The sequence below is a fragment of the Clytia hemisphaerica genome, unplaced genomic scaffold (genome assembly GCF_902728285.1).
Source record: "Clytia hemisphaerica strain Z4C2 unplaced genomic scaffold, Clytia hemisphaerica genome assembly, whole genome shotgun sequence".
In the NCBI taxonomy this organism is placed as follows: domain Eukaryota; kingdom Metazoa; phylum Cnidaria; class Hydrozoa; order Leptothecata; family Clytiidae; genus Clytia; species Clytia hemisphaerica.
The window spans coordinates 1,092,249-1,117,590 of NW_027103979.1; the positions used below are offsets into that span (position 1 = coordinate 1,092,249).

Sequence of the window (25,342 nt, forward strand, 5' to 3'; positions counted from 1 at the left end):
GTACTTCGTTCCAAATGGTCGATCTCCAAGAAATTTGATACTGGGAGAAATGGAAAACGAAAACGTCGAAGACGGCTTAATCAATATCAAAAGCATTGTTACAATGGTATTGGCTGAGAAGTACAAACTTCTTCAACCATTGTCTTTCAAAAAAACAAACAAAAAAGTATGTTTTCTTTCGCGACAAGTTTCTTTTTAAAAAATAATCCTCACCTCGAATTGTATTAAATATATTAAAATAAATTTTTTATAAAGGACTCAAAGTTCGCAATATGACGGCGACATCACCATTCATCCCCGCGGTCGAGGCAATAGATTCAACTTTAGCCTGCCAGCTATCACGGTCTCTCATGGCAGAATTACTAACACGTACTTCCGTGGTTTACTCCCATGGTGGTAATGTTTTGGAAAAAGGCTCGTAAATGTCCGTTATTTATAGAAAAGGGGTATACTATACAAGTATATAATGTAATATTAATACTACTACGTTTACAATTTACAGGCATCCTATCAACGAAAAAGGGTCAACAGGGAGACTATTCTGGACCAATTAGGAGCAACAGAGGAATCTTTCGAGCTGCCCATGACGATCAAATGTTCCCTTTATCAAGAGTTCAAAAGGAATCTTTATAACGACGGTATCATTTTGTGGCGTGAACATAATGCCAAATGCCAAGTGGTAGTTATGAATAACTATGATTCTGATACTGGTTCTTTTGAGGTAAAAGTTTTACCCGCTGGTCTAGTTCGTGTCATTCCTAAATTTTTGTTTATTATTCTAAAGAGAAAAATCAGGTAAGAATATCTCCTTAAACATTGATTTATACAATTCCATTTTCAGTTTAATGATTTTGTTGCCGTTACGCGTACTGTCCGTCCTGGTGGAATCATCAATTTCGAATGTACTTGCGGAACCCATGCAGCCTTAGCTTCGGCAGTGAATTTCAGCGACTGGGATGGTATTAAGTGTTGTCATGCTCGCGTCTTTGCTGATATCATTGAGGAGGTAATGAACTATATGATGAAATTTCAATTTTGATTGGATTATTTTAGTTTGTTTTCTCGCGCAATCTGATCATGATCACTTCTAGTGGAAGGTATATCGTATTGAATAACATAATATTTGACTAAATAGTCAGTGTCATTTTCTTCATAGTTTTCGATTGATTATGTCCAACAAAACGAACACGGGTATGGTGCCCCTCAACTGATGCCTAATTCTAACACCGAAAGTGTTGCATCAGTAAAGATCAGCAATGGATTAAAATCTGTGATCCAAGACGTAATTCCTTTGCACAGTGTTATGGACATTGAGAAATTCTCCGTTAGATCGCCAGTCGGACATCAGTTTATCCACGTATACACAGATAATCGTTCCAAACGTGTATACGTAAAGTGTATGTCTGGTTTGTGCTCGTTGGCGAACAGCAAGAAGATCAAGCTCAGGACCATGGAAGAAGTTGACAAGTTGTGCCCACATCTGTTAGTGTTTAAGAGTTACATCGATGAGAATTGGGATAAACACCGCCTTCTTCGTCTTCTCCGGACGCAACTAGATACTGATACTGATACTGATGACGAACAACAGTTAGATGACGTAACTGATCCTGATTTTGATGCTGCTCTTGCTGTTCTTCACCTTGACGACACTCCTGGCGATGTAACAGATAATTCAGAAAATAAAGTAAGATTAAGTTTCATATTCATTATTCAAAATTTTTCGTTTTCTACTGTATGTTTTAAATCTATATTCAGTTTTTTACTCTATCATAAATGCAAAAAAAGTTTTTATTTAAGTTAACTGTTTGAATTTAAAATCTTTTTAAAGGTAATCGACGGATTCGATCCAGAAACACTTACTTGGAAATTTCACTCGAAGTTTGGTCGAATCGTAAATGCTGACCCTTTTGACGAAAACTTGATTACCAGTACAATCAAACGTACAGAATTTTTCTTAATGGCTTTAAACAATCAACCTGTAGAATTCCATCCGAGATGCGACTCAGATCAATGTGCTTGCGAGGTAATCATACTTCAAGAAGAAAAGTAATCATAATAATATGATTCTGCTTCAAAACTAGACTGTTTTTATAACTGAGAGTCTTACTTTATTTTAACTAACTCGTTAATCACACGACAAGACACGCTGACCGAGATGATATAGAGTTATATCCCATGCTTATAAAGTGTACTTATGCTCGATTCTACCATCCCCCTTTCACTCTAGCAAATGGGTTTTCCTATTTCACTAAAGATTCATTTATATTTTGACAGGTTCCTTGGATGAGAAATTCGGAAGGACAGCTTGTGTACGTGCCAGACGGAAAAACAACATTGTACACCAGAGATCGTACTATCGACTGCGATTTATTCAAATTGGTCTGTTCAACTGGGAAATGCTGCCTACGATGGGATGGATTGTTCGAGAATATTTTCCGAATCTCCCAACAAATCTGTATTGTCGAGGGTCGAGGAACTGTGCTGGGAGTACATAGACATGGTGTGCACCTCCAAGACTACGTTTGCTAGTTTTCGCCAATGCATAGACAACAATTACAAGCGCCACCGGTCGCCGAAATATTTCATGTCAGCGAAAACATTCTTAAAATTATTTTTTTCATGGGCAAGTCATCAACCACGAGACTTGAACAGGCAGTGCAATTGGTGTGGAGAGTCTCCACAAGTTCTTGCATGTGATGCCACGAAAATCGGTATCTTGTCTCAAAACATCGACATCAACCCAATCGAGGCATGTGAGTCCAGACAAGTCCTTCCAACAGAAACGAGGCGAAACAATAGGTGTTTTCTAGCCTTTTCCCCGAAATCAAAAGACGAATCGGACGAGCAGTACAAAAATAGATTAAGAACAATACGGGACTCGAGAAACTATTTAAAAACCTGGACATCGAATTCAACCGAGGACAAATTAACCCCCCTCGAGCACCTTGATTGCCGTAAGCAGCTGTTGAGTGTTTTACCGCAAAAAGTAAAACCATTCTTTTCGAGGTACATCAACCAACAGATGAGTATTGTTCAACTCAAGGCTGCGAAACGAGTAATGCATTTGTTGAGTTTCGATGCACCTGTGAGAGCCTTTTTACCGAAGCAACTGGTTCCCATTATGGAAACTATGGTAATGGAGAAGCATGCTCGAACTGGTTTGTTGCGGGCGGGAGTGTCAAAAGTTCAACATTGCTCTAAGCAATCTTCTCGCTGCCTTCAATGATAGATTCCTCGACTCTGACGTTTTGTCCCTTATCGAATACCTTTTGGAAAGAGTTCGTTCGGTTCCAGAACCCGATATTCCACCCTGTGAAGTCATACCGAACGATCCCTCAAAATCAGGACGCTTTTATTACTTCAGAAAGGATGGAGCACAGATTAGAAAAAACCGTAATTTCGAAATTGGAAAAGGCAAAATCCACGACGACGAGCCGACAACGTCAAGCTGCAGCAAAAGATATCCCATCGTTGCTCCACGAGGCACCTCCTTTCTTTTTCTGTGGTTTTGCCCAGCACATGGTTTTTGTTACGGAGGGCATATTGTGAACGGCAGTGAAGGCAGAAAGGATGCGGCCTGCTCCCTATTTCAGTTTTTGGAGACAGCTCCTGAAGGTTTATTCTATGATTTTGCTTGTGGTTTTGAGGAGTACTCACTGAATCGTGAATCGGGCTACTTCTCAAACACAAGATTTTTTCACGATCTATTCCACAGATATGGTCATAATTGTTCGCCTATGTACAGCACCAAATCTTTGATTGGCATGACGTACAACACAAGTATATGCGAACAATTTAATAGTTTCCTGCAATGCGTGAAAGCCTCGTGCAAGCACATGTCGCAGGAACACTTCGTATTTTACGTTAAATTTTTCATAGACATTTGGAACACCAAAAAAGAAACAAGTTTTAAGAACAAATTACGTGTTGCCCTGGCTGGTTCAAAGTAGTTTATTTTGATATTTTGTAATTGTTTAAACGAATGCTTGAGCTATTCCCTCTATTCTCTCCTTCGCTTAAATCTTTGTTTTCTTCTGTGTTGAGGCTTTACAAAAAGGTGCTTATTGCGATATTCAGAAATTCAGTTTTGTAAAGTACTTTCATGTAAAACTTTGGCTGAATCGTGAAGGGAGGGAATGCAGGCTATTTATCAACCGTTGTATTTAATATTTACTTATATACTTACTTATCCGAAGTTCTATTTTGAAATCGTTATTTTAACGCTTAGAGCGTTTTCTGTTTTCTTCTTTGTGGAGTATTGTTTATTTTCGCGTCTTGCGTTTTTTTGTCATTTCGTTGCACCCGAGATGTTTGGTTTCGTTCTTATAGTTTATCCTATGCGTCATTTTCTTCTCTGTACATTTATTATTTCGTCATAGACATCAATATATCAAATTAGTTTATTTCGCAGCTCCTAAATTTTCATGATGATATTTTTATCTTATCTATAATTGTCAAAATTAATATTTTGTCTATGTTGTGTCGGGAACATGAAGATCCTTGTAAAGATTACCATTTTCAGGCTAACCGAGTCATTAGGTAAACTGTCGAAGTAATGACAGTTACTCTATATTTTACTCTTTTAGCCTGAACATGTAAATAAAGAAAAATAATTAGTTGTCTTTAATTGAAGTGACTTTGTTTAACACTGGTAGACTCGTGTCCAGGGATATCGAGGGTAAATTTGTGATTAAATTTGACCTAGTGATGCGCAAGGCAGTACTGCTACTAGATTATGGATTTTAGGATTTTAATTGGAAAAATATTTGACATATAACACAAGCATGAAAACACGATCGGCTCAAATCCGCTTATATATAATAAACTTAAATGTGATAACATTTGGCCGATAGGGATATAAGTCATTTCGAGAAAACGAAAACTCAAAAAAAAATGCGGATTGATTTACCCCAACTGGATTACTACAGCCTTAGATAACAGGCCCATAGGGAAGTCATTTCGAGAAAACGAAAACTCAAAATAATGCGGCTTGATTCTCCCCAACTGGCTTACTACAGCTTTAGATAACATTTGGCCCATAGGGGTATGAACTATTTCGAGAAAACGAAAACTCAAAAAAATGCGGCTTGATTCTCCCCAACTGGCTAACTACAGCCTTCGACAACATTTGGCCGATAGGGGTATAAGTCATTTCGAGAAAACGAAAACTCAAAATAATGCGGCTTGATTCTCCCCAACTGGCTAACTACAGCCTTAGACAACATTTGGCCGATAGGGGTATAAGTCATTTCGAGAAAACGAAAACTCAAAATAATGCGGCTTGATTCTCCCCAACTGGCTAACTACAGCCTTAGACAACATTTGGCCGATAGGGGTATAAGTCATTTCGAGAAAACGAAAACTCAAAATAATGCGGCTTGATTCTCCCCAACTGGCTAACTACAGCCTTAGATAACATTTGGCCGATAGGGGTATAAGTCATTTCGAGAAAACGAAAACTCAAAATAATGCGGCTTGATTCTCCCCAACTGGCTTACTACAGCTTTAGATAACATTTGGCCGATAGGGGTATAAGTCATTTCGAGAAAACGAAAACTCAAAATAATGCGGCTTGATTCTCCCCAACTGGCTAACTACAGCCTTAGACAACATTTGGCCGATAGGGGTATAAGTCATTTCGAGAAAACGAAAACTCAAAATAATGCGGCTTGATTCTCCCCAACTGGCTTACTACAGCCTTAGTCAACATTTGGCCGATAGGGGTATAAGTCATTTTGAAAAAATGAAAACTCAAAAAAAATGCGGATTGATTCTCCCCAACTGGCTAACTACAGCCTTAGATAACTTTGGCCCATAGGGGTTTAAGTCATTTCGAGAAAACGAAAACTCAAAATAATGCGGCTTGATTCTCCCCAACTGGCTTACTACAGCTTTAGATAACATTTGGCCCATAGGGGTATGAACTATTTCGAAAAAATGAAACCTCAAAAAAAAATGCGGATTGATTTACCCCAACTGGATTACTACAGCCTTAGATAACTTTGGCCCATAGGGGTTTAAGTCGTTTCGAAAAAACGAAAACTCAAAATAATGCGGCTTGATTCTCCCCAACTGGCTAACTACAGCCTTAGATAACATTTGGCCGATAGGGGTATGAGCCATTTCGAAAAAATGAAAACTCAAAAAAAATGCGGATTGATTTACCCCAACTGGCTAACTACAGCCTTAGATAACATTTGGCCCATAGGGGTATAAGTCATTTCGAGAAAACGAAAACTCAAAATAATGCGGCTTGATTCTCCCCAACTGGCTTACTACAGCTTTAGATAACATTTGGCCCATAGGGGTATAAACTATTTCGAAAAAATGAAAACTCAAAAAAAATGCGGATTGATTTACCCCAACTGGATTACTACAGCTTTAGATAACTTTGGCCCATAGGGGTTTAAGTCATTTCGAGAAAACGAAAACTCAAAATAATGCGGCTTGATTCTCCCCAACTGGCTTACTACAGCTTTAGATAACATTTGGCCCATAGGGGTATGAACTATTTCGAAAAAATGAAAACTCAAAAAAAATGCGGATTGATTTACCCCAACTGGCTAACTACAGCCTTAAATAACATTTGGCCGATAGGGGTATAAGTCATTTCGAAAAAAATGCGGATTGATTTACCCCAACTGGCTAACTACAGCCTTAAATAACATTTGCCCGATAGGGGTATAAGTCATTTCGAGAAAATGCGGATTGATTTACCCCAACTGGCTAATTATAGTCTTGCGTCTAGGGGAGAATAATAGCACGCCAGTTATCAAATTTCGGAGGAGGACTGAAATCACGAAAGTTTAAATCAAATGTGCTTTTGCACGGAGACGTGCAAATATGTTTTTTTGTAGACGATTTCTTCGAATAACTGAGGGGAATTTAGCCTAGATCTGGTCCAACGGGGACTAGAAACCACTTTGAAGAATTGAAAATTCAAATAACCAAATTTCGAATACCTCAGAGAGTTTTTGCCTGAGTCGAGTAAGGAAATCCAAGGGGAAAGAGACCTGACTACGAATAACCGAAAATTTTGAATAAGTGCAGGTTCGAACAAATGGGAGTCTACTGTACAGCTTTGGATAAAAATTTAACCGATTAATTTCGGAGGCTAAAGGAAAACAATCAGATACTATTGAACATGGTGTAAACCATCCAAATAAATCTCAAGAAATCTCTTACAAAAACAATAGAAAAAGAATCCATAAAAATATACGAAAAACCGCAAAATAGCCCCCAAAATGGATCGACGTGATGTACACAATTATGAAAATAAATTACACCATGATCAAAAGTTTTAAAGAGACTAACAGCGTGTTATTTCAGAAATTGTTTCTTTTTCGTAAAGATATAAAATGTTTGTGTATATAAAACTCTTTATCATAATTCCGGTAGTATGACTCTTCGAACTCGTGTGATATCCAGATCTGTCGAATGAAAAAATAAAGATTACAAAAGTCAGCTTCCTTGAAACAACGGAAAAGAGAGCACGTTTGACACTCTTTTAGTGGCTAATTGTTGGGGAGGGTCTAATAACAGGGTCTAATAACATCACATAACAGGGAGGCCTGCATTTTAGAAAAAAATAAGTACTTTGTTTTACATCATTGATGTTATGTGTCGACACATAACACCAAACTTGTAGTATTGATATGGTTTAAATATTAAATCTAAATCTAACATGTATCATTTTGAAACTTTTTTTGTACGTACACGTATGTTTTTTAAAATATCGGTAGGAAAAGGATACATCATTGGCATTAATCACATCAAGCAAATCAAAATAGAGTGAGACCTATTTATGCTATCTATCATTTATGTTCGAGAAAAGCAACCAAAGGTTTTACTTTAATCAGCTTTAATTATACAAACTTTCGCGAGCAGAAACTTTCGCGATTTTCAAAAATTGGCCTTTTTCGCAAAAGTAAATGTCATATTTACAAACAAGCGTGGTGACAGATTTGAAAAAAATGTGTTCAAATATCTCAAAATCCAAAATATCCACACGAATAAGGTTCAATTTTCATGGCCTCATCTTTTATACTTTGGTACTTTTCAGAAAAATTTATTTATCGGAGGATTCCTAATAAAGTCCTAAACAAATTAAAAAATAGGGAAAGAACGTTTATTAGGCACCTCCTGGAATACTTTGGTATAAAATTGAATCATCAAAGGCTTTTATATTTTTCCTGAGTCTCTGGAAACACACCTGTCACGTATGGGACAATCACGCACTGAAGAATCAATGAGCTACTTATGATCCAGATTTAATGTTAGATATTTCAAATAAATTTTAAATTATTGTTTTAAAAATCCTTTACCAGGATAGTTTCTTTATTATACAAAAAGATTGACAAATTGATACTTACAGGTTTTCCTTCAGCTCTTAATAAAAAAAAAATTATTTGACCACCCTCCCATTTTTGTTGCAAAGGTTGCGATTTGAGTATTTACTCAGGTGGTGCCCAAACTCAAAATTTAGTTGGTATAAAAAAACCAGTACACGTCAAAAATACTTACTTATATTTTGTTGAATCTTCTCAATTGAGATAACTAATCTGACTGACAACAATGCAACAAATGGATAAAGTGTTCCATATGTGATAGGCTCTAGCCAAAACAATAAATGCTACATGATTGAAATTTTACACCTTAGTTAGCCATCATTTTAAGAAGTATTTGAAAGCTTATTTGATTCAAATTGACAAATTTTAACAGTCCCTAGGACCTGAACCATCAGTTGTCACCACTTTTATTTTTTGAAAATATACCCTATCTGTACAGACCCTGCAAATTCGTCCAACAGATCCTGCAGATCAAATTCAAGATCCTACCCATCTGTACAAGCCCTAACCATCTATTCAGACCCTGTCAATCCATCCAGGTCCTGCTGATCTATTTAAACCCATCTGATTGTACAAAACCTGCTAATCAATCCAAATCTGCTGATCTGTCCAGACAGTGTCAAATCTTATCCAGACCTGTCTAAATCCTACCCATTTGCCCAATAATCTGTCTATATCCTACTGATCTAACCCAGATCCTAACTTAGATCCATCCAGACCCTAGTGATCTGTCCAAACATGCTGATTCATCGAGACCTTGCCAAACGTGATTCAGTCCTGTCTATATCATCCTGTCGGGATCCATAACCCAATATATCTCTGTCAATTTATCCAGATCCTGTCAATCTATTTTTAAACCAAGTTGATTTTATTGATTGTGACCCTGATGGTTTTTAGTCTTATACTTTGACCCTATTTATATAATTATTATATCCCACTTTTTTATCATAGTTTTTAAATTCAAAATTAGATTTATAATATATTTTTTTTGCGATTCACATTGTTAGCTCTTTGAATTAACCTTAGCTCAACTATTCAATCAATCTAATCTTAGCATCTTTCAGTCTCTAAAACCTCAAATCTTATTCATTTGGAGCATTTTTACTTTTTAGTTGTTTTTTACACAGTAGGTCAGAGTAGGTACACATTAGTGCCAGGCACTGCATTATATGTATGATTTGTATATATTTGTAATAGATTGTGTGTAGACTGATCTTCTTTACTAAATAAATTTTAATAATATTAATAACAATAATAATGGAGATCTTTTCAGACCCTACCAATGCAACAACCCTTTGGAATTATACAAACCAGGCCCTGTTGATCATTAAACTCAGGTTTATCCAGGCTCTGTGGATTCATCCAGACCCTGCTATAATCCATCCAGATCCTGCTATAACCCATCCAGACTCTGCTATAACCCATCCAGACCCTGCTTAGGCCCATTCCAAAGGAAAGAGTACATTACCTCACAACTTTTTTGGGTTGGGACCTAAGGAGCCCCACAACCCATAGACCATGTAATAGCAACCTAAGCAGACCTAAGAGGCAGTTGAATTGGGCACAGACAATCTCTGATTGTAATTAAAGTTTTCCTAGAATGGTTGTATGGGATTGTGAGGTAACGTATTTTGTAAGAAATGTGCTTTTTTTGTTTAATTATACAGCGCATTATAGAGGAAGGGGTACATTATATCACACTCTTTTTGGACTGTGTACTACAATGGGGACCTAGGATTGTGAGCACCCTAACCCATGGACCATTTGATATCACCTACAGAATCACCTCTAGACCCTGTGTCAATACCCAGCTGATCCAAAGAATCAATTGAACGCAATCAAACACAATGGAATATTGTGATTCCACAATGGAATTTTCAGATCAATTATCCCACCCTTCCCAAATCCTGGTTAATCTGCCAGACCTATCCGAAAATTGATTGGATCTTTCCCATTATAATATAGTCCAGTCAAACCACCTACCCTGAGATCGGGTACCGTCAACTGCTCTAACTGGAGACTATCTGATGTCTGACAAAACATGGGACGGCAATTTGGTCACCATTTCACCGAACCTCCAAAGTCATTTGATTTGACTTAATCCAGACGTCCGCGCTCAATAGGATCGATCATTGGAACGGCTAGATGACGGATCGATATGTGATTGATGGATTACTTAACGATCGGGATAGGAGATCGATAGAGGATCGATACTCAAGATTTCTTTAAGCTTATGATTAGTTATCGATTATTTATCGATCTACCGGGTGCGCCATAAAAAAGTTTCCCTCTTTAAAACTGATTTTCTCGAAATCTAAAAGTTTTTAAAGAACCATTCCTATTCCATTGAAAAGAAGAATGATAAACTTAAATTTTGATGGGTCACATTTATCAAATTCGATTCATTAGATCAAAAGTTATGCTCTATTGAATAAAAAAGTTACTTTCAGAAAGTGCTCAAAAACGTTAAAAATCGACCTATCAAATTAAACAGAAGCATAATTACATGATGCATCTGTATTTTCGTTGTTCAGTCATTAAAAATTATGATTAGCTGTTTAAATGACCTTTTGTTATATAAAGGAAGGTTGAATCTCAATAAAAGGAAGAAAATTCGTCGAAAAAAGCCAAAAAATCTGGTAAAATTCATGAAAATACATCAAATATGGGTTTTTGAATACATCCCACCTTACATAGACTTTATCCAGTTGAATAAAATCTGATGAAATTCGGTAAAAGTAAATTGAATGATTTTGATGAAGATTTAAACCACCTTTTGAAAGTAACTTTTTTATTCAATTGAGCATAACTTTTGATCTAATGAATCGAATTTAATAAATGACCCATCAAAATTTAAGTTTATCTTTCTTCTTTCTAATGGAATAGGAATGGTTCTTTTAAAAATTTTTAGATTTCGAAAAAATCAGTTTCAAAGAGAGAAACTTTTTTGTGGCGCACCCGGTATCATCGATCTTTTATCGCTCTTATCGACCCTATCGAATCATACTCGATTAATGATCGATTGGAATACTAGCTCAATAATGGATCAACGAAGGATCGATACTCAAGACTTTTTAATGGCTGAATCTTCCATCAATCTCCTATCCAGATCGTTAAGTAATCCATCAATCACATATCAATCCGTCATCGGGCTGTTCCGATGATCGATCCTATCGAGCGCGGACGTCTGGCTTAATGAACGGCGTATTAAAAAATACACGAAAAAAAATTTGTTGTCAAAGAGATTTAACAGTCAGTACAGTAAGTGAAAATATAGACCAGATATCAACCAGTCCCCAACCAACCATCCCAAGTTAGTAGAGCAGTTGACGGTAGCTTGCATCAGTGGAGGCTAACATGCATAGCCCTCAAATGACTGACCAATCAAAGCAGCAAAATTTCAAAACAAATGAACTATGCAGCTTTGCTTGCAGCTCTATTCTACCATTTTTGTTTTGATTTAACTTTGTATTTTAAAGACCAGACAGGTCATTCATTTGAGGGCTATGCATGTTACCAGACGATCTCAATCGAACGGAATCGGCGATCGAACCAGTCGAACCAAATCGAATGCAATCGACCGATTGAAATTCGATTGTCGAACGCAATCGAATCTCAATTGAATATTACCGCAATTTTCAGATTTGATTGATATTCGATTGCGTTCGATTGATGTTTGATTGCGTTCGATTGATGTTTGATTGCGTTCGATTGCGTTTGATTGCGTTCGATCGTCGATTCATTGACCCCCGGATTGTTCATCGCATAATTTCTACGGGAAATCGAAAGTAATTTCATTTGGCTTGTGATGTTTGAGAGCTTGGTTGTTGGGAAGCTGCAAGAATAAAGCCAGACGATCTCAATCGAACGGAATCGACGATCGACCAGTCGAATAACAATCGAACCAATCGAATATTACCCAGAATTTTTGACGTTCGATTGACAATTGAGATTCGATTGCGATCGACAATTTCAATCGGTCGATTGCGTTTGATTTGGTTCGCCCAGTTCGATCGTTGATTCCATTCGATTGAGATCTTCTGGATGTTAGCCTCCACTGATGCAAGTTACCCAGTCTCACGGTATATACTTGTCCAGATAAGAAGAAGATACCCTATAATCGACATCCCTCGTCTAATTCCGCCGCCCTTCTTTAGAGACAGGAATAATATGAAAGCTTGAATCACTGATTAAAAAAGCATTATTCCTCTCTGACCACTAAGCAAAGAAAAACAGTTTTAACCTCTCTATCTATCAATTTCAGCCGATAAAAAGGGTGTCGGAATTAGAGAGGAGGGGTGTCGACATTAGACCAAGTTACAGTTACTTCCTTGAAAGACGAACAGAGTGAATTCCCCAACCATGTACATGAAATTAACCACCTAATATTATTTTCTCTTGATATGTAAAACAACTGACAAACATGACAAAGTAAAAATTTCTCAGCCATTTTCTCGTATCGCTTTCCCTCCTTTTTTCTAGTCCGCGATATCATACGCTCGCATCGCTTTGTCACAAGTATTGACCAATCACATGTCTTCTTTAGGAACCATTACATCATTTTTTAACTCTTCGGAATGGGACCTTTCTCTGACTGGAACGGAGAGAGTTATATCGGATCACCCAAAGTTACCTTCATTTTTTTATTTTTCATTTTTTTATTTTTTTATCCACGGATCGCTGATAGTCACCTTTCCGGGGGTTTTGTTGTTTGGAATTGATTAACTAACAGTTAGGTAGGGTCAGGGTTGCTAGTAACGGCTTGTCACTGTGCCGGGTGCATACTCGGCGCCTTGGGCCCCGCAGGGTTGCTAGTAACGGCTCGAATTTCAGTCAGGTTTAAAAAAGGGGTACTTTTACCCATATTATAATAACATTACCCCCGTCTTTTGCTAGTTTGGTATAACATGTTATGAATTGCGTGGATTTGCTGTGCTGCGATGGCTCAGTGGATAGAGCCCTGGCTTCCGAATCTGAAGGTCTTTCTTTGGTGGTGGTTCGAATCCCACTCGGTGCGAAAATTAGGTTGGTCGAAATTGATGGACAAATGATTGACAGGTATGAAAACTCAGTCAGAAATGAGAAACTAAGTCTCAGAAACTCAGACAGTCAGAAAAGAGAGAGACAGGATCAGAGATAAGAAAATAAAAAAAAAACATGAGGGTACTTTGGGTGATCCGATGTAACTCTTTCCGGGAACACCTCAGTGGACAAGAATCAAGATGGCGGTCAATCCACTTGCTTTGAGCAGACAGTTAACCCATCATCAAAGGGTTACTAGACTCTATAGAAAGTCATTGAAACATTTACTATCGTGGACAATGAACAGAGAAGCTTGGAGAGAGCAGGCAGTCCTTTTACGCGAAAAGTTTGATGAAAATAAATCATTAACAGACAAGTTCCAGATTGAAAAAGTTGTCAAGGATGCAGAAGCCCAATTTGAATTGTGGCGTCACCCAGCTCCATACATCCGTAAGATTTGTTTTGATACAGTTTTCAATTATTTAGACCTAGCATCTAATAACTAAATACTTCAAACTAGTCGTTTATAGAAGATCAGGATCTAGCCCCCCCCCCCCCAGGGTAGCGACTCCAGAACCAGAAGTCATGCAACTTTCGTTGACGTCAAACCAAATGTTTCATTTTTCCGTGAACTTTGAACCCTTCGAACTTTTTTTCTATGTATGCTAAAGCGTTCCGGTTTTTACTAGATGAAAGCCCGTGAGGCGGCCATCGAAAAAATGCTCTGTTCGCGTTGCAACAGGTGTTAAAAATGCATGCAGGCGGACGGGCGGTCAGAAAAATTCCAGGGTTTTTGAAAATCGCTTCAGTAATTTGGAGACGGGTGGTGACGACGTGAACAAAACAATTTTTTGATGGCCGTCAGAGCGATTGAGAAAAAAGCTATAAAAGAATAGATATTATATGCTTTTCCCAGATTTTTTTTCCGCGTCTCCGCACCGGAAAAAAAGTGGAAAATATGATGCGGGCGGGTGTAGCCTGGGAATCCAAGCGTTAAACTTTTTGTTCACAGTCTAGTTTATGATATTTTTGCTGTTGGTTTAACGCTTGGTGCAGGTAACTCGCCTGCAGGGACATTTTTCCCTGCAATGCAGGTTCGGCCTGATTGGCCAGCTTTCGGCGTATTACTTAGCAGTTCTTTCGCGCGCATTTTGATAATTTCGATGCGCGCGCATAATTTATGGAAAAAAGCTGACTCTGCAGAAAAAGGAAAACAAATGAAAATGAAAACATAGATTCATTTAGAAACAAAATGGCTGTTGGCTGGATGTCTAAATACATGTGGCTGATGCTTTGATGTGGTTTTTAGTAGTTTTGAAAGTCCTTAGAACTTGTGAAAGAGTTTTTATGGTAAGTTGATTATGTGTGTTTACATGGGTTTCCAAAGTTCAGAAAGTCTGTCAACAAGGGTTCACACACAGACTGTTTATAACATTCTGTGTCAGACTAATCTACCTGCACCAAGCTCTATAATTTTAGAACTTTGTGAGGTGAGGTATTTTTTGTTGTTTCTAAAATTATTAGCTTGGATTCCCAGGCTAGGGCGGGTGATGCAATTAGAACAATTTTTCGATGGCCGCCTGATCTTAGCTTTCCAGCAATATATAACACTGTGGACATGGGCTAGACCGCAAATTGGTAAAATGCCAAACGTTTTGCAACATTTTGGAAATTGTTTGCCGATGGGAGAAAAAAAATGTGCAACTATCGATGAACAAACATAGTGTCCTCCCCCCCCTTTATAAAGGGGGGGGATTCTGATTTTGGCCCTTTTTTCAAAGTGTGGGGGAAAATGAAAAATTTGAAATTTGCTGGGGGAAAATAAAGAGGGGGGAAAACCATAGATTTAGGAGATTTTGACTGGGGGAACTTCACTGATCTCAAGGTGATCTTGTTGCAAAACCTGTTTAAGCAATAAAATCAGCAAATCTTTTGGGATAAACCCACTTTTCAATACAATTTCATTTTTCCAGCACTTTCAAGGCTATTTTTTCAAGCTTTCCAAAATTTCAAACTTGATTTAAGGCATTTTTATGTTAACCATATGGGGGAACCGCAAAATCTTCAAATAGCTGGGGGAATTCAAAAAAGAGGGGGGAACCGAAAAATTTTGAAATATGGTGGGGGAAATAAAAGAGGGGGGAATGGAGAAAAAATTTAATTTTTAGCGGGGGGAACCAACCCAGGAGGACACTATGACAAATGTTTCTGGAAACGGAGGAAAATGTATTTGAAGGCTGAAACTTTGTATGATTATCAGAAAAAGGGTGAGGAATTCAAAAATCACATTCGCTAATTTTAGTTCTTTCATTTTCATGTAGTTTTTTTCACTTTTTTGCTTCTTTTGCATGGGAATGTCCCAAAAAAAAGTTTTTATTTCTGCCAAAATGGATTTTCTTTTCATTTTGGGTTTCTTCTTTCAGAAAAACTTATTCTTTATTCATAAGTTTTTGTTCCTCCATTTCCAGAGGTTCGTTGTAAAACATGGATTGGCTCCATGGAGTACTCCAATGGAGTACCTAATGGAGTACCCCCAAAAATACCTGTCAGAGCGATGAATAACATAAATTTGATAATGAACCTTTTCCACCAGCTGTAAACTGCCAATTTATAGCAATCAAAAGAATTTCCCAAGTATTTGTTTGTGAAAAAATGGCTACCATCATTTCTGGCAGTAAAGCTCGTATAGCGCACGCTCTCTGCTAAAAAATCTTTGTTGATTCTACAATTAGAAGACCAGATTTAGCTTGCAGAATAGCTCTGATATATCAAACACTTTATAATAATACATATAATATCAGTGTAATTGTATATAATATTATGTGTTATATATATAGTCTAGAAGTATAAAACCTTCAACTACTCAAAATGGAAACAATAAAGACAAAAACCCACAAAACAAAAAGACAATACAAATACAACAAAAATCTAGAATGAACATTCACAGAAAATCAATCAGGTTGGAGAAGAAAAGGAAAATATGATGACATAGAAATCCGTCAATGTAAAACTAGTGATCTAAAATGACTTTAAGGAAGAAAGTAACTCAATATGAGTTAAGATGGAAAGAAGTAACTCAATATGAGTCAAGAAATATTTCAAAAAAACACATTATCTGTTCCTCAGTTTTCGACCTACACAGGATTTCGGCCATTTGTGAAAATATCCTCCTATATGATGGAAATAGGGTTGTGTAGGTAGGCCAAGCAGTGTTATCTAGACACCACCACAGATAAAAAGATGTAAAAAGATGTGTTTAGTGAAAGTATGAAACGCGCGCAAATATTAAATAAACTAAAACTTAAACTCGGAACCAGCCAAAGAAACTAAAATAACAATGAAAAAAGAAGTGTACTTTCTACTAGACAAAGTTGCCACACCTTTGACACGTTTCTGCCACAACGTTGTAGAAAGCATACTAGATGGGAAGGAACTGGGATTGGATCGCCACTATCCAACCCTGTGGCTCTCACACACATTTTACAGTTCAAAGAAGAAGATGGAAAGAGTGGGAAAAGAATGAGAATTTAAAAAAGTCGGACTATAACCCGGTTCGAAGCCCCGTACACCATGACCGCTCACCGCAAGAGCTGGCGAACGAGTGAATCTTGAGAGAGTTGAAATCTTGAAAATTCTGAAAAATGACGAACTATAACCCGTCGAAGACTGTAATCTAACTTTATATATATGTAACACCAGTAGGGCACTAGAGCTTTCTTAAGCAATATTTTTCTTTTGTCCTTTTGTCAACAGATTGACTTTTTTAAAGAAAATATTGTGACAATCATAGAGTACATAGCTTATCAACACATTTCCAAAATGAATTTTTATCATACTCAATATGATGCAGGTAGTATGGCTGGATATGAAATGGCAGTTGGGGACAGTCTGTGAGAGAGGTTACAGAGGGGTTTTAGAGCATTAAATTATTCATTGTCATTTTATTGACAAAATACACTTCAATTAACAAAATAATAAGACAATCACAATAAATGAAGTCCGCCAACTTATTTCTTTGATATGAGAATTTCATACTCAATGTGATGCAGATGACATGAAAGGATATAAAAAGAGAACAACATGAAAGCAACATTCTTGCTACAGAGTGGTTTTAGAGCAAATACAAAATTATACAGGTCTTTATTTTCCTCTCGCGGCGATCTAAAATCTGGTCTGCAATATTTTTAGAGTACTCCAATAGGTACTCCATTGGAGTACTCCATGGAGCTACTCCATGTTTTACAACGACCCCTTGAAAATGGGTCCTACCACATTTTTTGACTCATTTCAGTTAGGGAAACCATCCAGGATCCTGCCATTCTATAAGCCAGCAAAATTAAGTGACACTTGTAAACTTAAGTTTCTTACCATTTTCCATCAAAAACAATCGAAAACATTACTACTTCCCAAAGCCGGAGACCAGAGCAAATGATCTTCCTTGATGAGGGCGCCCTTTTGAATTTATTGTTAACTCATTTAAAATGGTGGACAGAGTTGCGGAATGATAAAGGTGTCGCCCGCCGCTTCGAGGGTGGTAACGCCAAAACGCCCAATATGATCAGCCAACAGAAGGCGAGTTTGTTGCTGCGCGAGTTACGTCATGCACTCCACCGTAGCGAAAGCACAAACAACATTTCTCAATTATAAGAATATCTTATGTGCTTAATTCTATTTGACTTTGAGAGCTACATTGAAGATGAAAAAGTAGAAAGATAAGAAATGCGCTGGTTAATTTTGTTTAAATGGATGTGTTCTATCATTGTTGAAAGTTGGGGAATTTTCTACCCGCTCAAAGATTTTTTACAGCCAATTAAAGGCACAGTCTGCTTATAATTATGTTTGCTATATCGTCTAGGCAAAAAATGGTAAAAAAAGATGCAAACGTATTTTTTTTATGAGTGCGGTTATGTGATTTTTTTTATTGTGGGCGCGTACAGGAACTTGCCAAATGTTCCTGACTGCATTTCAACCTTTTCCAAGCTAATTTTCTTCAAAAACAAAAATAAAACAATGCAATGTCTTCTTTTTTCAAAAAAAGATATATCTTTCTTTATTTTGATAAATATACTAAATATTTTACAAATATTTTTATATAATAATATTCTAACACCATCAAAAAATTCTCCCTCCAAATTTCAGGTCTCTAGCTACACTAGAAAAAGAGATATGCAAAATTGAAGAAGCATGACTGGAAATTTTCTTTTTTTTCTTTTGTGACACATTTTTCAAATTTTTCCAAGCTATTTTCCTAAAACGTAGTGGTCTAAAGAAACGGCTATTCTTTTTTAGAATCAACCTTACAATCTAGTTTTTATATTTATAAAAACTAGATTGCTGACGTGTGGAAAGGAATGTCGGCGTGAATGATCCTTTTGTTTCGATAATAACATCAAAGCGGGAACTCATTTTTTTCTTGTTTCTTTCTTTCCTTTTTCTTTCTCATAACTTCAAGCTTTCCCTCAGACTCTCCCAAGCGTGGTTACCTTATTGGTATATATTTTCGCGTGTTACAAATTTTTGCGGGTACTTAATTTCACGAGTTTTTTGGTCAATTTTCGCGAAATTTAATACTGTTTAAATTTTTCAAAATTACAAAATCGCGAAATTAAATACACGCAAAAACATTTTTCTTAGTATTTTGTTAGTATTTTTACATCAAAAACGTTGTGTTTCAAGCAAAATCAGTCTTTTTCTTGCTTTATATTCCCACTTTCTGAAAATACCTAGTTTAGTGAATCGCAAAATTTAATACACGCGAAAATTTTCCAGAAGTCGGCAATCGCAAAATTTAATACACGCGAAACACGTTTTTTCGATTGGTAACACGCGAAAATATATACCAATAAGGTAGCTCAAGTGGTTAGGGCATCTGTCTCAGAAGCATGGGTTTCCGAGTTCGATCCCTCTGGGTGTCAAATTTTTCAATTCTTCAAATTTCTTATTTTAATTCTCTTTCTATTAAAATGAAGGTCAATCAAACAAGTAACTAGCATATATTACCTCCGCTCTCTGTGTAAGGTTTAGATAAGCTATGATAGCATCACTTAATAAGAACTTTTTTAAGTTGTTTTTTTCTTCCATCTTTTTTTAACCACAAGCGATTATTCAAGGCTGAGATATAGAAGAACGGGTATAGGCCTTTGCGTCTGCGTTTGGTGACTGACAGTTTCAGTTTCAGTTTCACTACTTTCACTTTCACTTTCAGCCAGCGAATGAGCGAGCATGATAATTGATTTCCGGGTCAAAATGTTTGACACTTGATCCAATCGTTTGCTTATCTTTCTTGCGTGATTGTCATTTGAATTTCAGTATTTAATGCTTATAAAATACGGTTGTTATAAGGGTATCAAACTCCTCACTAAGAGGGAACAGATCATAGATTTGAATTGAACGCGTAATTACTAATAGCAATTAACATTACATAACCCGTCGATATCTCTTCACTCCCATGAAATGTGATTCAAAATTAAAGTGATGAGCACGAAAACAAAATCAAGAATTGGAAAATTTGACACCCAGAGGGATCGAACTGGGAAACCCATGCTTTGAAACAGAGGCTCTAACCACTTGAGCTAAACACGCTTGGGAGAGTCTGAGGGAAAGCTTGAAGTTATGAGAAAGAAAAAGGAAAGAAAGAAACAAGAAGAAAATTAGTTCCCGCTTTGATGTTATTATCGAAACAAAAGGATCAGTCACGCCGACATTCCTTTCCACACGTCAGCAATCTAGTTTTTATAAATATAAAAACTAGATTGTAAGGTTGTTTCTAAAAAAGAATAGCCGTTTCTTTAGACCACTATGTTCTAACCTTTTTTTTGACATTTTTAGTCAAAGTTTTGACACTAAAATTTGAATATCTTTACAACCACTTATCCTCTGGAGGCCTATGACCGGGTTGGTCTAAAAAGCAGGGTAGCCAATGGGGTAGCCAATTGGGCTAGGTTATGGGGTACCTCTTTTTGCCTAAACTTTTGAAATCTGAAACCTGTTTAATGTGGAAATAACTATTACAACATCTTGTTAATGATTGCATGTAATAAAATTTAAGATTCCTTTCGAACTTCAGCCACAATAGCCTTTTTTCCAAATGTACTGAACTTTGTTACTTCTCAAGAGACCTGGCGCCATTTTGTCTTCCTTCTTGGCTTCGATTGAAAATTTACAGACCCGAATAAAAAATATATACAAAACAGTTTTTAATATTTTAGATTTAGACTTTATTTGTGTTTTTAATTGTTATTTCCGTGAAGCTGTAATTTGATGATAATAGCTTTGGAATCGCCTTTAGGCCATATGATCTCTAATCTTGTCATATCTTAACAATCCTTTGTTATTGAATCTATTGTTTAATTTAAATCATGTTTAGATGTTTCAAACAATTAATTCCTTTCAAAATTTTTAAATATGGCAGCTTATAATAGGTACAAAAGGTCTTTTGAAATAGCTCTATTATAATGAAGCTCTATTTCTTACTCCTCGTGCATTAACACGTGGTAATCTATATCTTTGTTTATCTTTGGAATCATACATGATCAATCTAAGTATCAATCAGATTCATGCTCCCTGGTCAGTAAAATGTGGTTCTATGCATTCATTTTCGGTATTTCTATTCTGGTCTGTAAAATATTTAGGTACCCCACAACCTAGCCCAATTGGCTACCCCAATTGGCTACCCTGCTTTTTAGACCAACCCCCTATGACCCCTCATTTTCTTTCTTTTTCAAAGCTCTACAAGATAGGATGGGTTTTGAAAAAAAAATTAAAATTTGAAAAATCTTCTGAAGTTGCTACGCCAGGGTCAGCGGTTGCGGGTTGGCAAACGATACCATACTCCAGGATGCATTGTCTCTTATTTTCCCCCTATTTTCTACTTTCCTATATTCTATCCTGATTTTCTGTCTTTCTCCAGTGTTTCTAACTGTTTTCTTAGTATATTTCTGAAATTTGCCTGTACCGACCCGGCTCGAACAAGCAACCTTGGTTTACAAACCCAATGCCTAACCGCTTGCGCAAACAAGACATGACAGAAAGCTGTCATTCACAAATATTTATAGCGTGTAATTTACAGACCTTAAATAAGAAAGCTCCCAACCCTACCGGTGCCCCTACAAGGATCCCTACGGGATCCAAAGTTAAGTCTCTGGGTACGAATGCCTCTAAGAAGGCCTTCAGCCTTATATTGTGACTCTTGAGCTCCAACCCTAACCCTAACAGTTACATCAATATGCCAAAAACATTTTGTTCAACCACCTTCACTTCAAGATAGGCCACCATAGAATGAACTTCCTTTTATAGGATGAACCATAACTGTATTCATGTGGCTTTCAGCCTTGCACTCCATCACAGAGGCTAATCAATTTTAATGACTTTTTTGACTAATGACCAAGTTAAAAAAATTTAATTTTTTTAGATTTGAGTATTAAAAAGGCATGCATTGGGCTCTTCCAGAAAAAATCCGTTCATGGGGGGTGGAGGATGAATTGTCCAGGGGTATTGAAAAAATACCAAAAAATTGCATTGTCCAGGGGGTAAATTCCAATGTCCAGGGGTAATTTTTTGTGTCCAAGGGGGTGATTTGATGTTTGTCCAGGGGTATAACCCGTGTCCATGGGGTTAAAAATCAAAATGTCCAGGGGTAATTCATGAAAAAAATAATATATCCTCCACCCCACATGAACGGATTTTTTCTGGAAGAGCCCATTCAAATAATAAAGGTTTAAAATTTTTCTCTGGGCTAGTTAGTAAAATATCTCAAATAGGCTCTGTGATGGAGTGCAAGGCTGAAAGCCACATGAATATGGTTCATCCTATAAAAGGAAGTTCATTCTATGGTGGCCTATTTTGAAGTGAAGGTGGTTGAACAAAATGTTTTTGGCATATTGATGTAACTGCCTAACTGATAATAACCGAACCCCAGTCTAGGTCTGCGGATTGAAAAATTTCACTTGCATCCTGGAGTATGATATTGTTTGCCAACTCCCAGGGTCAGTCTATCTGGCTGGGGGAAATCCTCTTAATTGTGCGCTTAATTTCCGAGGCCGTAAGCGTGCAATGCACAGTTAAAATTTACAATTGGTGCAGTTGCATTCTTAAAATTCTCCCACGGTTGAGATTGCTTGAGCCACTTGTTTTGGTTTGTTACAACACCAAGCTACGTTATTCCCAAGAGCAATTAAAAATTACAAATTTTTTTCTTTTTCTTTGTTTGGAACATGTTATTTGATCAAAACAATAGACCTTTTCGCCTTTCCATCCGCCATCTTGAATTGTACATAGTGTCCTTCAGGGTCTCTTCCCCCCATGCCTAGAATGAAAATTTTCCACTCCCCCCCCCCTCATTTTTCCCCACCCTGCCTCAAAAAATTTCTCTGTCCCCCCCCCCTCAAGCAAAAAATTAAAAAGCTGTAATTTGATTAACTTAACGCTTATTGTTTTCCCTAAGATAGTTCTAATTCAAGAAGAAATGGAAAGGATGGTTGTTTTTAAACCATAATATTAATAAAACTAAGCATTATGCTATATCATCTCATAAAACCAGATGTTTTTCAATTTTGAATTGATTTTGGTGAGTTCCCCCCCATGCCTAGAATAAAAATTTTCCATCCCCCCCCCTCGTTTTTCCCCACCCTGGCTTCAAAAAAAATTCTTTCCCCCCTATACGTCCTTTTGACCTCAAAACCCATCCCCCCCCTGAATCCAGGGGGGGGAGGACACTATGTTGTATGCAAAAATAGAGGAACGAAAAAGCTGTGGTTGGATTTAGTTGGAAAATATGTAAACATATGCAAGTTTACACAAAGATTAAAAATTCAAAAAAGCATCTTATACAAAAATATTATAATCATTAGAACAATAAAAGATGGAGTTTCTTAATCCAAAAAGAAATATTTACAGAACAACAAAAGCCTTTTAGAAATTTGTTCTTAAAGACATTGCATATTCTGTTTTCATGCCATTAAAGAATTCCACCAAGACGGAGTACACACATCAAACTTTCGAAACACGCAAATTGAAATCAGTAATTATGACGTCACACATTCAGCGGGTTCAAATCAATGTTTTGATTTGATCGTCTGACGGTTCTATTTCCAGGAGAATAATTTATCGTCAGCCGAATAAGGAATATTTTTGTCCTTCGCGGGTGATTTTTCAGCTTGAGTTTATGTCTAATGTTATGGTTTTTTGAAGTGCTTGTTCTAAGAGATGAGCGAATTTGATTATTTCTAGTTTTCAAAAGAAGCAAATCTAATCTTTCTTCTACAAGATTACACTTTAAAATATAATGCCAATTATGCATGTAAGTTTTATATTAATACTTTCTTTTTGCATATGTTTTGCATACTTTCTAAGGTAATTTCACCACGGTAATTCGGCCACCATAATTTTTGCATACAATTCAATATGGCGGATGGAAAGGCGAAAAGGTCTATTAAACGTTGAATTCTTGTTTGAACAGGGAATATATTAAAATCTAATTTGATGCAATAAAATCCAGTCTGGAAAGGTGGAAAGTGTTGCATGGGAGGCGTTTTTGCCGTAGCTAAAAGCTGCACCAAAAGGTAATAGGGAACTGCCGCCAAAGGCAGCCCAAGCTCGTTGCAGCCGCTAAAATTTTTGAGGGGGCTTGTGACTGGCTTTGAAAGTGACTTTTTATGCTTAACAATTTGATATAACCTGTGTGAAATAAACAATTTCAATAGCATGGGGTATTCTTTGTTTTAAAGTGTACATTAGTAAGAGTAAATCTGGCACCAGCTACTCTGCGCCAGCTCCTCTGCGTCAATGCGCCAAGACCAATCTCAAGTCTGCGCCGGATATCTCCGGCGCACATGCCGCAATTTCCAGACTGGAATAAAATAGAATCATCTAATCATCCAATAGACCTTTTGTTACATAATTTATAATTGTTATTTGTTATTTGTTTTGTTTATGTGTTCATTGTTCTGCAGAGAAGAGCCATAGAGAAAAGTTGTTAAAAGAACAATTTTTTCAGATTTTTTCCCGCTTCTCTGCATTGGAAAATCGGTGGAAAATATGATGAACAGAACCATTTTTAATAGTCCTTTTTTAGCTTAGGGGAAGGCACTACCATTTTGATTAACGTCTACTCCAGTTGTTTTGTCTTATTTTTACTCCTGACAAATTTTGTTGTAACGTTGGAAATCGATGGACAAAAGAGCCGAATTATTCTTTATTTGAAATTAGAGCTATCGAAATGATGTGTTGATTATCTTTGATAATTTTTATGTTTTTGTTTCAGATCCAAAAGCACCAGGAGGCTCAAAATACGAAAGGAATGTTCCACCTCCACCAAACGTAAGATTTTTATTTTATTTCTACAAATTCCTAACTGCTAAACCAATTCAGTCGCCAAAATTTTACATCCAAATATTCTTTGAAGTTCCAACTTTCGATGAAGAGTTTTAGAAAATTTGATTATTTTAATATGTCATTTTTTAAGTTTCAACAAATTATCTGCTAATTGCAATTTTCTTGATCGAAATGACTTTACTTGACCTTAAAATTCTGAATTTCTGTCCAACCATTTACTGAATTCTACCATTCAGACTAAAAATCGATCAAACCAACCTCTCTTACATCACATATGAAATGTAGTGGATGAATGGATTTTTCTGTATATTTCCAGGCTTTAGAAATGCTACCCATGGAAGAAGAATGGTATAAAGAAATGATGGACTGGGCTGATGGAAAAAATTAGCTCCATTAAAATGTTTTAATTTTCAATTTTTTCTGTATTATAGAGATTTAATTTTTTTGATTTTGTATCAACAGACAGTTAATAACACAAACATTATTTTGTTTATTTTGACCAGTTAGCCACAACCTATAAAAAAAGTTAAATTTCTCTGAAATTGTCTACCTCATCGTGGATGTGGCAAGCCACTTCGAATTCTTCAAGTTCAATTATAACAACATTCTGATATTATTATATACAAATTAAATTTAATTTG

At 36.6% G+C, this 25,342-nt stretch overlaps 2 protein-coding genes across 2 annotated transcripts; both read left to right on the forward strand.

Annotated features, from left to right (window-relative positions):
• LOC136810928 (uncharacterized) lies at positions 1-4,627 on the forward strand. The gene is made up of 6 exons (XM_067067515.1): positions 1-166; positions 503-721; positions 842-1,006; positions 1,157-1,684; positions 1,829-2,023; positions 2,275-4,627. The coding sequence occupies exons 1-6, from the start codon at positions 50-52 to the stop codon at positions 2,527-2,529; spliced, it is 1,479 nt and encodes a 492-aa protein (XP_066923616.1). The 5' UTR covers positions 1-49; the 3' UTR covers positions 2,530-4,627.
• An 8,902-nt stretch (positions 4,628-13,529) lies between these two features.
• LOC136810932 (uncharacterized) lies at positions 13,530-25,180 on the forward strand. The gene is made up of 3 exons (XM_067067517.1): positions 13,530-13,820; positions 24,631-24,686; positions 25,018-25,180. The coding sequence occupies exons 1-3, from the start codon at positions 13,571-13,573 to the stop codon at positions 25,087-25,089; spliced, it is 378 nt and encodes a 125-aa protein (XP_066923618.1). The 5' UTR covers positions 13,530-13,570; the 3' UTR covers positions 25,090-25,180.
• Positions 25,181-25,342: the final 162 nt, after the last annotated feature.

Coding starts and splice junctions, on each gene's coding strand:
- LOC136810932 (XM_067067517.1), top strand. CDS start 13,571: ATGGCGGTCAATCCACTTGCTTTGAGCAGACAGTTAACCCATCATCAA. Junction 13,821..24,630: donor TCACCCAGCTCCATACATCC/GTAAGATTTGTT, acceptor TTTTTGTTTCAG/ATCCAAAAGCACCAGGAGGC. Junction 24,687..25,017: donor ATGTTCCACCTCCACCAAAC/GTAAGATTTTTA, acceptor GTATATTTCCAG/GCTTTAGAAATGCTACCCAT.
- LOC136810928 (XM_067067515.1), top strand. CDS start 50: ATGGAAAACGAAAACGTCGAAGACGGCTTAATCAATATCAAAAGCATT. Junction 167..502: donor TCAAAAAAACAAACAAAAAA/GTATGTTTTCTT, acceptor TACAATTTACAG/GCATCCTATCAACGAAAAAG. Junction 1,685..1,828: donor CAGATAATTCAGAAAATAAA/GTAAGATTAAGT, acceptor ATCTTTTTAAAG/GTAATCGACGGATTCGATCC.